This window comes from Liolophura sinensis, chromosome 4 (genome assembly GCF_032854445.1).
Source record: "Liolophura sinensis isolate JHLJ2023 chromosome 4, CUHK_Ljap_v2, whole genome shotgun sequence".
Taxonomy (NCBI): Eukaryota; Metazoa; Mollusca; class Polyplacophora; order Chitonida; family Chitonidae; genus Liolophura; species Liolophura sinensis.
The window spans coordinates 4,375,552-4,389,613 of NC_088298.1; the positions used below are offsets into that span (position 1 = coordinate 4,375,552).

Below are 14,062 nucleotides of genomic sequence, written 5' to 3' on the forward strand. Positions count from 1 at the left end.
AAACTTGTTTTTCATAAATTTGTGCCCATCAATTATAAAAGGGATATGATTGTCATGAATAAGGATTTTGAAGACAAAGCTGGGATTTAGCTTTATAGACAGACCCTGCACCACCTTTCATATTCACTTCAGACATGAAAACACAACTATAATCCTCTACAAATCCTCTTGAAGTCTCCATGAGAAAAAAAATTTGAATGTCACAGTTTGTGACCATCATAAATTCAATGTTCAAACACTCCGCTTTAGCAGGATAATTAAAAATGGAAATGAGTCTCACCTGGCAGAGCTAATCACATTCCAGTCTTCATCCCCTAAGACATCATCACCCAGATTTTCCTGAGCAACCTTGGCTTCCTTGGAAACCGCAAGCGTGAGGTTTTGAAGTTCAACGTCGGGTTTGTCTTTGATATCTAAATTAATATATTGAATTATAAAGTTATTCAGCTTATTTAACATCTTAATATTTTCCTTCAGCAAAATTTGTACCTTTAAACTGTGTTATACATATTTGAGCCTGAGTGCCTTGTTATACGTAGATTAAAAGAGCTTTATATTTTATTACATATAAAATACTACTACATTAATATTTGAAAATCAAATTACATGTAATAATTTGTTCACAAATTTGATTGGTTCCCATCAAAATACTTAAAATAAACCACCTGCCTTTGGAAAGTAACTCATGATCTTTTCCACAAGTGACCCACAAATTCTGCCATATTGTGGTGGAAGTCATGTGACGGATAAACTTCATGTAAGGATACACATACTTAAACATATACTAACAAGAATATAAAAACTAACTTTGTAACAAAACAGGCCTGTTTTGAAAATAAGAGATAATCTGCCCACCTTTCCCACAAGTGATCCACAAATTTTGTTTGTATGCCATATTGTGGTGGAAGTCATGTGACAGTCATGTGACAAGCAAACTTCATGTAACAATACACGTACTTAACATGTAACATATCCTATCAAGAATATAAAACTAACTTTGCACCAAAACAGGACTGCTCTGAAAATAAGGGGAGATAACCTGCACACCTTGATTGTCTCGTAAACGACTCGCTTCTTCGTGGATGTCAAAGTTGTAATTGTGGACAAGTTTGACTTTCATTCGTGAGAAGTTTTCATGGTTGGACAGTTTCCAGTGTAGCTTCTTCTCATTCAATCTGTAAGGGGAAAGGTAAAAGGTGAAAGGTCAATTATCATTGATTGATAAACTCTTCCCTGAGGCCCTCACAATATGTCAATACTTAGTACATAGTACATTGTAATAAGGAGAAATATTCAGAGAGAACTATAGAGTGTAGAGAAATAAGTTTTATCATGCTTGCATTGTTAGTGACACAAACAAATCATTTTGTAGTAAAATTTCATAGCAATTGTATACATAAATTCCACTTCAAAAAGTGTTTTAGAGGTTGAAAAAATTAAATATTTACCAATACAAAGAATACAGATTAACAGTAAGAGAGAAGACAAAAATGACAAAAAGACACAAGAAAGAAAATAATTTACAAAAAAACAGTAACAATAATTTACTGTAATTCTTCAACCTTTTTGCATGTTTGCAAGGTGTTTACTCAAGCATATTCTAAAGTCATTATTCTGTGCCCATTGAAGCTGGTCAACTCAGCCTGTGTAAATGTTTTGTCTCTAGTATCAAATTGTACAGGTGTATAAATCACACTGAAAGTTGCTTTTTCACATGTGAAAATGTTGAGCAATTGGTGTAGAGTTCCATACAATAAACTATAAAGTCAACAGAGAAAAAAAAGTAGGCACTGAATTAGTGCTTGAAGGTAGTATTTTATTTCTATGATGGCAATCTGTTTTATGGTTGGAGGAAACCAGAGTGCCTGGCATAAACCGCTGACCTTTGGCAAGTTATTGACAAACTTTCCCACGTACAGATATGCACATGATATTGGTCTTGAACATTAGACGAAGAAAAGGCCACATGAGCGTTGCCCATTGCTTTTTGTTACCAAGGTCCTTCGAGCAGTGAGGTAAAGGGGGAATCTACAAATTTCCTGTACCATGACGAGTTCTGCGAACTAAAGTGAGTCACCTGAATGCCCATGGTCCTCTCTCTGAAAAAAAGAACCTCTTTGTGGCCCTCCAATGCCTGCAGACTGCCTGGTTCTGGTTCCTCTGCTGAGTCATGATGTTCTGGAACCTCTTCTGCTCCTGAGTCGCCTTCGCCTTGAAAGGTTCCAGGATCTGACTCTGAAATTCGGACAAAGAAGTAAGTCATCTGTTAAACTACAAAATGGACCAGGTAACATGATAGAAACCACAAGTCACTTGCAGTTTTATTTATTTACGTGCATTTTGCTTATTTCACTGTTTTTTTAATGCAATGAAAAGATAATTTTTTCACCTGGCCTGTTTTATTGGTGGAGGAAACTGATATGATGTGTTTAATGTCTTTACATGCATTCCTTTATTTCATCATTTTTTAACGCCATAGGAAAAGAATTTTTCCCCTTTTTCAGTTTCATGGGTGAAGGACAGTGCAGTGTTAATGTCTACTTAACATTTCAGACTAGGCTTCATTTATTTATTTATCTGATTGGAGTTTCACTCCATACCCAAGAATGTTTCACTTATATTTATTTTATTTATTTGATTGGCGTTTTACGCCGTACTCAAGGAGAATTCACTTATATGACAGCAGCCAGCATTATGGCGCGTGGAAACCAGTCAGAACCCGGGAATAACCCACGACGATCCGCAGGGTGATGGCAGACCTTCCCACATACAGCCGGAGAGGAAGCCAGCATGAGCTGGACTTGAACACACAGCAACTGTATTGGTGAGAGACTCCTGGGTCATTACTTCACATTTCACTTATACGATGACAGCCAGCATTATGATGGGAGGAAACTGAGCTCAGTGGGAGGCCGGCTTTACTGTTGTTGTTGTTGGTGGTGGTGGTGGTGGTGGTGGGAACAGTGTTCTTTATCTTGATCATGTGGTTCAGTTTTGAAATGTACAAAACAGCATGGTTTAAAACTTATGACCTCAAATCAACTATTTTTTCTTGCTGTTGAAACAGAATACATCTGCATGAATAATCTGTGTGCAAATTGGTGCAAAAAAAAAAACTTCAAGCTAACACGAGTACACCTGTAGGAATAGTAAAGAGGGAAGCATTACCTGGAATTTGAGTTTGCTCTCGCCTTTCTCTCGATTCCTCTTATGCATGTTGACCATCATAGCCTCGTGACAGTCTGCCCAGAATTCCGCCATCGCTGTCAAACCCTTGTCAAAATGACTGGCTTGAAAATGATGTGACTGAGGGTCGATCTGGACAAATGTAATCAACACTGTATTGACGATGGCTGTGGTATTTTACGATGGACAATTATGAAACAGAGTTGTCACGGATGTCTTACAAACAACAACTTGTGACCAAATATGACAATAATTTTTTTAACTTGTACCATAAAAGTTAAAAATGATTAGCTTTGATTACATTGACTATAATCCCCCAGAAAAAGTTTGCAAAAAAGTGTTCGTCAAAAAAGTTTTGCATAAAAGGATGAACTATGGAGATCTCTGATTGGCCGATACCTGAGTGCTAATAAAGGTCGTCCACTCTTCACTCTGCGCGTACATCTTGAAGTCGTCAAAAAAAGTGGGGCTCATTGTGGTGGCCGGCAGAGTGGGTAATTGTACCTCCAAGTTCAGGAGAGTGAACGCGCGCTCTATTAGCGCCTTCATCACTGGTATGAGGAATGAGTAGTTGTCTGTGTTATCTGTGAAAACAACAGTATAAAACGTACGGAAGGTAAGTGAAGTCCAAAGCTAGAGCATCATGTATCTATTTATCATATGAATATTTCACTTATACGACGGCAGCCAGCATTATGGTGGGAGGAAACCAGGCAGAGCCTGAGGAAAATCCATGACCGTCCGCAGGTTTAAGGCAGACCTTCCCAAGTACAGCCGGTGAGGAAGCCAGCAGGAGCTGAACTCCCTTCGACCGCATTGGTGAGAGACTCCTGGGTCATTACGCTATTCCAGAGCGCTAACCAACTGAGCCACAGTGGCATCTCACACCCTGAGACCATGAAGCCATATAAGACTGAAGTCCAAATTTTACATCACTCTAAAACTGTTATTTCTGATGAAATAATAATGCTTGACAATGTCACATTCTGGGTAAGTTTTGTACAACAAATTTTCTGTTAAAAATGTGTCACTTATATTATGATGCCCTGCATTACTGTGGAAGGAAACCGGACAGGGCCCGCGGGAAACCCATCAGCAACAGTAGAAGAATCCAGAATGAGCTGGACTTGAATTCACAGTGATCGCATTGGTGAGAGGATCCTGAGTCACTGTACCACGCTGGCACGCTAACCACTTTGCCACGGAGGCCCCCGTTTAAGAAATAATTCCCCCTAACATGAAGTCACCAATACGACAAGATGTACAACCAACCTCTCATGGCTTGAGTCAGAACATTGTTCAGGGATCCAATCAGATAGCTGGCTTCAGCGGAGCTAGTAAATACTCGAGTTTGAATGAGCTGGTGAAGTTTAGCAGTTGCCACGGCACATAACTAGGTAAAGAAAAAAAAGAAAAATCTAAGTAGAAAAAATAATGCAATTTAAATGTACACAGCGTTCCGAACTAAACTTTAAGGCTTTTGTCAAACACGCAACAGCTGTAAAAAATTAAAAGATGTTTTTACCGTGAAAACTGGGACAGGTGCTTTCACAGCTTAGATGTTGTTTGACAAAAAAATGATGTTTGTGTTCTGTATGTACCATTCTTTGCCAGTTTCAATTTCATTCATTACATCTCAAGGGTTGCTTTTTTTTCCATCAACAAAACCTTATCACTTAGGCAGAGATCTTACAATCGACACAGCAGTGTCACAGGTTTTGCAATCAACAGAACATATGTCAAAATGACCCAAAATTTCGTGCAGGACTATGCTGCTCATTTTTCAGGAATTTGGGAGTTGTATTGTATTTAGAAAGGTGCTTTGAGAGGTGTTTGAAAGATGTGATGATATCCTACCGGGAAAATGTAAAGTTTAGTACCAGGAGTAATATCTCAAGACATTTAATCGTCTCCAAAAATGCTTTTTTGTGCTCAAATTTTTAGGTCATTTAGGTATTCACTTTGTCACAGGTGTTGCAATCCACAGAACATTGTCACTTTGGCACAGCTGTTGCTATCTACAGAATGTTGTCACTTTGACACAGGTGTTGCAGAACATGTCACTTTACAACAGGTGTTGCAATCAGAAGAACACTGTCACTTTGGCACAGGTGTTGCAATCAAAAGGACATTGGCACTTTGGCACAGGTGTTGCAATCTACTGAGCAATGGCACTTTGGCACAGGTGTTGCAATCTACAGAACATTGTCACTTTGGCACAGGTGTTGCACTCTACAGAACATTGGCACTTTGGCACAGGTGTTGCAATCTACAGAACATTGGCACTTTGGCACAGGTGTTGCAATCAAGAGAACATTATCACTTTGGCACACGTGTTGCAATCAAAACAACACTGTCACTTTGGCACAGGTGTTGCAATCAAGAGAACATTGGCACTTTGGCACAGGTGTTGCACTCTACAGCACATTGTCACTTTGGCACAGGTGTAGCAATCTACAGAACACTGTCACTTTAGCACAGGTGTTGCAATCACCAGAACATTTGACAGATCATGACTGCCAGATTTCAGCTGTAATATTTACCTCCAGATTTTGTTGTTTGGCAAATAGGAGAAGAATCCCACAGCCCATGTGCACCATTTCTGTCCACTCAGTACCCGTGGTTGTCTCCCATACACACAAGACATCCAGCAGCGTCATCACATCTTCTATCAACTGTTCAAGGAAAAGACAACTCAGTGATTTTGTAATTGAATTGTTAAAAAAGAACACACTGTTAACTGTTTATTCTTCATAAAGTTTTAAACAATAAAGTTAATTTGATCACTTTTAATCAAGTAGAGATATTGTGCGGAAACCAAACTCAAGATGATCGGCACTATGGATGTTTGGGGAGGGGGGGTGGAAAGGGAGGGGGAGAAAAGAATCCTGTCGTCTGGGAGGAGTACTCCGCCAAACATTCACATCCTCCCCCCCTCACCCCCCTCAGGCCAATGGTGAAGAAAATGTTGAAACAAAGCCATTTCATTTACCCTGTCACTGAACTTGTTGGCGGAATCCTCGATACCGTCCACGATAAAGTTGTGCACAATCTTTGTTAAAGTGATAGCGTTCTCCGTGCAAACAGCATTGGCTTGAGCTGGAAACAGAAAGATCGGAAAAATGATGTTTGATTGGTGTTTTACGCCACACTCAAGAATATTTCACTTATATGACGACTGTCAGCATCATGGTCAGAAAAAACCATCCCCAGGTTGCTGGCAGACCTTTCCACTCAGAAAAATGAGGTGAATGATAATACATGTACACTGGATATATCATTTATTTATTTATTTATTTAGCTGGTGTTTAATCTTGTACTTGATTTGAACTTCTGTCCTTATTGGTAAAGGGATTCATGATTCCTGCAAGCTAGCAGTTTAACCATCTCTGTTTTAACAAATTTCTACCAAATTACAACAATCAAGGTTTTAAAAATTGTTTTTATCAGAATCACTGTGCACGCTTCACCTGATAACAAATTTACCTGAGTCTCTGAGATCAGACGTGCATGAATGAAGCATCATTTCTAAGAGCCGCCTCTTCACCTGATTCACCGGTCGCACCAACTCGTAGTTTTCACTCATTGTGTTCAGGCACGCAAAAACTTGGCAACGTTCCTGTTGTGGAAAACAGGAAGTGTAAGTTTCATTTTCCTTTCACTTTCACTTTCTGTAACACTACATGGTAAAATGTATCATTTTCCAACTGAAATAATGTATGGCTAAATTTACAATTCTGTGAAATGGTAAATGTGATAGTATTCCTGTTGCAAAGGAAATAAAGTATTACACAAAATTCAAGTATGCATTATGTGATATGATAAATTTGTGAGCAGTGATCCAGGGTGTGGAAAACAGGATGTGTAACTTTCACTTTTAATTTCATTTTTCGTGTGAAAAAAATGCTTGCTAAAACTATACATTCTGTTATACATGTACACATAATAAATGCGGTTCGTATAGTGTAAGACAGGAAGTGTTTGCTTTAAGCTAAGTTTAACTGTGTCACAGTTCATGGTAAAATTTCCATTTTGTGATATGACAATTATGTCAGTATGGCTGGAGTGGACGACATGACATGTTACTTTCAATCTCATTTTATATGAAACCTATATACTTTCAAATTTCAATGTGCAACAAAGTCTGGTAAAACTATACTTTCTGTGAAATCATAAATCTGTCAAAACTTCAAACCTGGAAGACAAAGAACTATATGTTTCAATTTCATTTTCAGTGTACAAAACATTCATGGTAAAACTATACATTTTGTGAAATCATAAATCTGTCAAGTGTTTCTGGCATCAAATACAGGAACTTTCACTTTCAATTTTATGTTTAATTTGCAGCGAAGAATGGTGAAATATCACACCCTGTGACATGACAACTTCAAAAGCATTTCTGGAGTGTGAAACAGGAATGGTAATATTCCATTTCACTTTATAACTTGTACACGTCTTTAATGTGGTACACTTAAGAACATGCTAAACATTCTGCGATAAAGATTTTCAGAATTGCAGAAAATACCGTATTATTCCTAATAACTATAATTACCAAAATGTATGAACCCATGTAAAGGAGAACGATTACTTGGGGAAAAAACAGGACATAAAGTTGTATGTGATTTATTGTAAAATTTCTAGGAAGTGGTTTATTAAAAACAGCAAGATCCTGCATCAAGGGTCAGAATGCATACTATCAGTTCTCAAATTCATTATAAATTACAGTTTCTATTGATTTTTCATCATATACAGCAGGGTATAAAAAAGTGTCCATGCAATTATAGGTGATTTACTGTAAGAACCATTACCGTCCATGCAGTTCTGTCTGAGCCCTCCACACCTTTCCACATCACAGTCAGCAAGATAATCAATAAATTCTGACAAAGTTCCTCTGACTTCTCCAAAGCGTCATTCACATAGATTTTTTGAATGCCCAGATTATCCAGTGCCTTCTGAAAGTTTTCTGCCTGCACCACGGATGGCCGCCTGTACCTGGTGTCGTCTAATTCCGCTAGAGGATCCTGGGAACTTTCCGAGACTGAATACGACGACAATGACAGACTAGATGTGGAGTTTCGCGCTCCCACATTGCTGAGATCTTCTACGCTTGCGCTTGAACTCCTGCTCATAGATCGTGCTCGCTCCTCATCAAAAACGTCCATGTCCGAATTAGTACCCATAAAATCGAACGTCTTTGAGCTGAGGTACATGGGTGTTGAGGGCGTTCGTGGAAATCCAGACATCGGACCTTCGTCGCTGGAAAGATCGATCTGATCCGATTCCTCATCAATTGTGATTGGTTTCTGGATGGTGGAATCAGACTCTGAGTTTGAGCGACTGCTCGACACTCTCCGTACAGGATTGGAAGCGGTCAGCGTCTCTTGACCAGTGCTTTGGTTAGCTGATGTAGGCATCAGGATGAACATGCTGGTCAGTGCCTCCTGCCAGCTTAACTGTTTGGCCATGGTCTTACTGGCAGATGGTTTACTGACAAGTAGCGAAAGGACCTACAACAAGCATTACTGAATTTACAGATTTTGCTCTACTAAAAAAAAATGCTTGTCTTCTGTGGCCTACTGATACTTATCTCGGACAAACACAATAAATGTTGACTCATATTTGTAATAAATATATATATATATATATATATATATATATATATATATATATATATATATATAATGCTGGACTTGTATGGTTTAATAACCAGTAGTGACAACACCTAAAGCAAAAATAATATTTGTGGATTTATATAATTTGGCCCAAAAAAAAATAAATAGAAAATATAAATGCTGGTTTTGTATGGCATACTGAACAGCAGTGACAGTTTCTATGACAAATTCTACTACACCCTGTGGTTTTCTTACTGCATATAAAGAGTAAAGTAAATTTTACTTCATACACAGATTATGGAGTGGGGGGGGGAATTCCTCCTATCTGCTGTTAGTATTAATACTGACTGACTCTTACAGCATTACTCTTGAATCACTGGACGCATAAAGCATCTGCTGCAGGATACAGAAATCTACACATCTGTGATAATAAGCTGAGTCAGCAATTCAGGAATCCTGTGAGTTCACGCAGATATAGACGAAACAGGGTAGGGGCTCTCGTGAAGTACCACAGCTAAAAGACATGATTTTACAGTAGCTGCTAACGGTGCCGTTGGGCCAACAGACCTGGCTATGGGGGATGTGTATTCAGTCTAGCAAGTACCATAAAATCTCAGCTTTTATCTAATTCGTTAGATAAAGAGGGTGCAAGAGCCCCCAACCTGTCTCTCCCATATCAGCGTGAATTCGCGGGACCCCTATAATGCTGACTATGACTTCTAGCATACCTGTCTACTGGCCTCCAGTTTGATGTCTATACTCAGGTGAGGGATAAGCTGTATAATGGACAAGACGGCACTGTAACTGTGGGCGGTATCTGTGAATAAAAGAATAAAAACAACACAGTCAATACTGAAGATGTCTTCACACAGAACGACTGTTCATGAAGACATGGGGATTGCGCAAAAGCATATATACAAGGTATCAACTGACTGCTATATCTTCTTCAGACAATGACTCAGTGCACTTTTCCTGGCCCAAAACTTAAATTTTCCAGGCTACGTGGAGTAAGTATTCTCCAGTTATGCAATCTTGAAGCTAAAATGATGTCACATCCTACAAATCTCCACAGCAATGAATCCAGCATTTTCAAAGAGGTTGGAAGACAGTTTATCTCAGAGAACGTCAGCATACTGTACTATATCACCTAGCTAAGTTTGGTCCTGTAGTCTCTTTAAAGATCAACCCACGCTATGTATGCCTGGCTATTTCTCAATTTCAAGGGGTTTTTTTCCAGGCCCAACTACAAAACCTCTCAATGTGGCAGGCTTTTCCAGGCCCAACCACAAAACCTCTCAATGTCACTGGCTTTTCCAGGCCCAACCACAAAACCTCTCAATGTCACTGGCTTTTCCAGGCCCAACCACAAAACCTCTCAATGGTCACTGGCTTTTCCAGGCCCAGCCACAAAACCTCTCAATGTCACTGGCTTTTCCAGGCCCAACCACAAAACCTCTCAATGTCATTGGCTTTTCCAGGCCCAACCACAAAACCTCTCAATGTCATTGGCTTTTCCAGGCCCAACTACAAAACCCCTCAATGTCTTGGGCTTTTCCAGGCCCAACTACAAAACCCCTCAATGTCATTGGCTTTTCCAGGCCCAACTACAAAACACCTCAATGCCACTGGCTTTTCCAGGCCCAACTGTAAAACCGCTCAATGTCACTGGCTTTTCCAGGACCAACTACAAAATCCCTAAAGGCCTTGTAGAAATCTTGATGGCACCCAAAAAAAGAATGAAGACAACAGCCTGTTGGGCAAGGTAGACATATAAGGCAACTAAAAGCAGGGCTCTCTCATGTGGGTCACATAATATTCAATGGGGAAAAACTCTCAATGGCCAATTTTTGTACCATTTGAAAGATCTGTTTTCCAGATTTCTGATAAACAAAAAAAGAACCAATACTGATGCTTGTCCAAGGAAAGATTTGTCACATAAAATTCAATTGCAAAAACTGCAGCAGATTCTTGTAGAATTTAAAATGAATGTCAGCTAGGTAATACATGAGCTACTGACACCTACAGACTACTGCTACATACAGACTAATGACACATACAGACTAATGACACATACAGACTACTGCTACATACAGACTAATGACACATACAGACTACAGACTAATGAAACATACAGACTAATGACACATACAGACTAATGACACCTACAAACTGACACCTACTGACTAATGACACCTACCAACTACTGACACCTACATACTAATGAAACCTACCAACTACTGACACCTACCAACTACTGACACCTACACACTAATGTCACCTACCAACTAATCACACCTACACACTAATGTCACCTACCAACTAATCACACCTACAGACTGACATTCACCAGCTACTGACATCTACAGACTAATGTCACCTACCAACTAGTGGCACCTACAGACAAATGTCACCTACCAACTACACACACCTACAAACTGACACCTACCAACTACTCACACCTACAGAATAATGACACATACAAACTGACACCTACTGACTAATGACACCTACCAACTACTAACACCAACCAGCTACTGACACCTACAGACTAATGACACCTACCAACTTCTCACACATACAGACCAATGTGTGACACTAACTCACACATACAAACTGACACCTACCAGCTACTGACACCTACAGACTAATGTCACCTACCAACTACTCATACATACAGACTAATGACACATACAAACTGACATCTACTAACTACTGGCACCTAAAGACTAATGACACCTACCAACTACTGACACCTACAAACTGACAACTAATCACACCTACAGACTTATGTTACCTACCAACTACTCACACCTACAGGCGAATGACACCTACCAACTACTCACACCTATAACTTATGACACTTACCAACCAATGATACCTGCTCAAGGAAAGATTTGATCATCTCCATGGAAACCTCACAACCCTCCATTAGGTTGACGAGACCTGAGTAACCACAGTCTGTTAAGCGCAGGCGAGATTTGCTCTTTTCATAAACTTTGTCTGTCCTCAGGAGCAAGCCAATCACCTGAAAGAAAAGAAAATTCAAAATGACAGAAGGGAAAGGAAATGTAGAATATTTTGGACATGCAATACTCAGGAACATTTCACTTATACCACGCCTATGGAATCTCATTTCAGCACAACCTTAGTTTAACCATGCACAATATGGATTAATCATTCATTTCATTATTGACAGCCATCATAGGCAATAAATATTGCTACATCTTACAGCTTTCACCAAAAAACTAGCGAGGCTACCCTAAATGACCAAAAATTTTTACTATATTTATATTGAGCTTTATTGATTTTAGAAAGATATTTTGAGATTTGCTTAAACCATTGGAAAATATTCTACTGTAAATTTCCGTGATATTTTTTGCCTCTGAAAATGCCCTTTTGTGGACAAAATTTTAGGTCATTTAAAATCAAGAATGGGTACACATGTACTTACGGAGTACTCCTATACTTACTTTGAGTACTTTTTCTCTGAGGACAACCGAGTACTTGTGCACTGTCAGCAAGCAGTACAACAACTCTGACATTTCTGGTTCAAACAGCAGCAAAAACAGCTGGTCCTGTTTCCCCTTCTTCTCCATCAGGCCGATTAGGACATCCAACACTTCCACAATCTGGAACAAGAAACATGTCCTTAAAAGAAAAACAACCCCAGACCAAATATGTAAATGCGTCGATAAAGTGACTGCTTTGGTCGCCTGATGGTTAGAGCGTCCACCTCAAAGTCCACAGCCTAGGGATTAAACCCAGATAGGGTCATACCAAAGACTTTAACAATAATAAATAGCACTGAACAGTTACAGCAATGACTGGTTGGCTCGGTATCAGTTTAATGTAAATGGGTGGGGTGTCATGTCTGGTGTCTTCGGCATGATACTTCAGTGGTGGCAGCACAGACTTGCCCTGCCACAAGAAGACACAGTATATGTATACACACCTAATGACTCATCGCTGTAATATGACGGAACAAGGCATTCAGAGGATATCGGTAGTTTGCCTGACAAATTGCATAATGCTCAAGTCATGTGATACATTAAAATACTGACCTCTAAAACAAAAAAAGTAGAATGACCAAAAGTCATACACAGATATTATCCTCTAATTATATAGTTCTACGATCCTGCCATTAAATCAACAAGAAACACCAAAATTATTATACTGCCACAACTAAGACTGTTTACTGTATGCATACGGATTGCAGAGCAGTGACTTCATACGTTATGGAGTTGTAAATCATTGTGGTGGTAAAAGACACTGAGGAGATTTAGTCCACAAATCTTCCTCTACATCTAATTTTTAAATTAAAAATACCTTTCTGTTTTTATTTTATCCAAACTTCTGCAGACACAATGTTCCTGCACTCACCAGACTTTCATCTTTGACAATGGTCAGGAAGCCAATGATCTGCGAGAGCTCGTCATAGGTGATGTCTTTGTGGACGTAGTATCTGATCAGACCTAGTAACGAACCGCGGATTGTCTTAGCGTCTTCTGTCGAGATGTCACTGTCTGGCTTGTTACTGAAACAGTTAAATAATAGAATAGAGTTTTGAAAATTTGTCTTAAAATTTGTAAAAAAAATTTAAATTAACACAGATCATAAAAACTTACACAAATAATCTATCAAACAAAACAAAATTATTCAAGAAGTGAAAATATTACAAAATTTTTCTTTAAATTTTTTTTCAATTTTCATTTAAAACATATATAAAAAAAATCGAAATTAAATAAAATCATAAAAAAAACACATAAATAATCAAACAAGACAAAATTATTCAGAAAATGAAAATATAACAAATTTTTCTTTAAATTTATAAAAAAAAAACCCTAAAAAGATCATATAAACTTAAATAAACAAGCATTTTGGAAGTATTGCAAAAGCCATACATATCCCCTGCCTGTCTTGAGACATCACAATACATGTGCATATAACTACTGTAATTCTTCAACCTTTTCACATGATTGCAAGGTTTATTTCAGCATATTCTGAAGGCATTATTCTGTGTTGAATGATAAAATTATACTTTTTGTGAGACACTGAAATTGTCCCATCCAACCAATGTTGTTTTCTCTCCAAAATCATATCAAACATGTGCGGAAACTGCACTGAAAGCTGCTCTTTTTTATGCGAAAAGGGTATGTTAAAATTCACAGTGGGACAAAAATATAACGAATAGACTGAGCCAGCAGCCACATTTAGTGGTTTGTTCTGACATCATTCTGATCGTGCAAGACAACACCCAGTGATGA

At 38.7% G+C, this 14,062-nt stretch overlaps 1 protein-coding gene across 1 annotated transcript in view; it reads right to left on the minus strand.

Annotated features, from left to right (window-relative positions):
- LOC135464886 (neurobeachin-like protein 1) overlaps nucleotides 1–14,062 on the minus strand; it is a 90,492-nt gene that overhangs the window by 16,194 nt on the left and 60,236 nt on the right. The window contains 14 exon segments of the mRNA XM_064742455.1: nucleotides 281–413; nucleotides 1,048–1,175; nucleotides 2,078–2,235; nucleotides 3,169–3,318; nucleotides 3,586–3,770; nucleotides 4,459–4,579; nucleotides 5,730–5,861; nucleotides 6,179–6,285; nucleotides 6,673–6,805; nucleotides 7,995–8,693; nucleotides 9,527–9,615; nucleotides 11,664–11,823; nucleotides 12,269–12,427; nucleotides 13,179–13,332. Of these exon segments, the coding sequence (XP_064598525.1) occupies nucleotides 281–413; nucleotides 1,048–1,175; nucleotides 2,078–2,235; nucleotides 3,169–3,318; nucleotides 3,586–3,770; nucleotides 4,459–4,579; nucleotides 5,730–5,861; nucleotides 6,179–6,285; nucleotides 6,673–6,805; nucleotides 7,995–8,693; nucleotides 9,527–9,615; nucleotides 11,664–11,823; nucleotides 12,269–12,427; nucleotides 13,179–13,332 (2,508 nt within the window).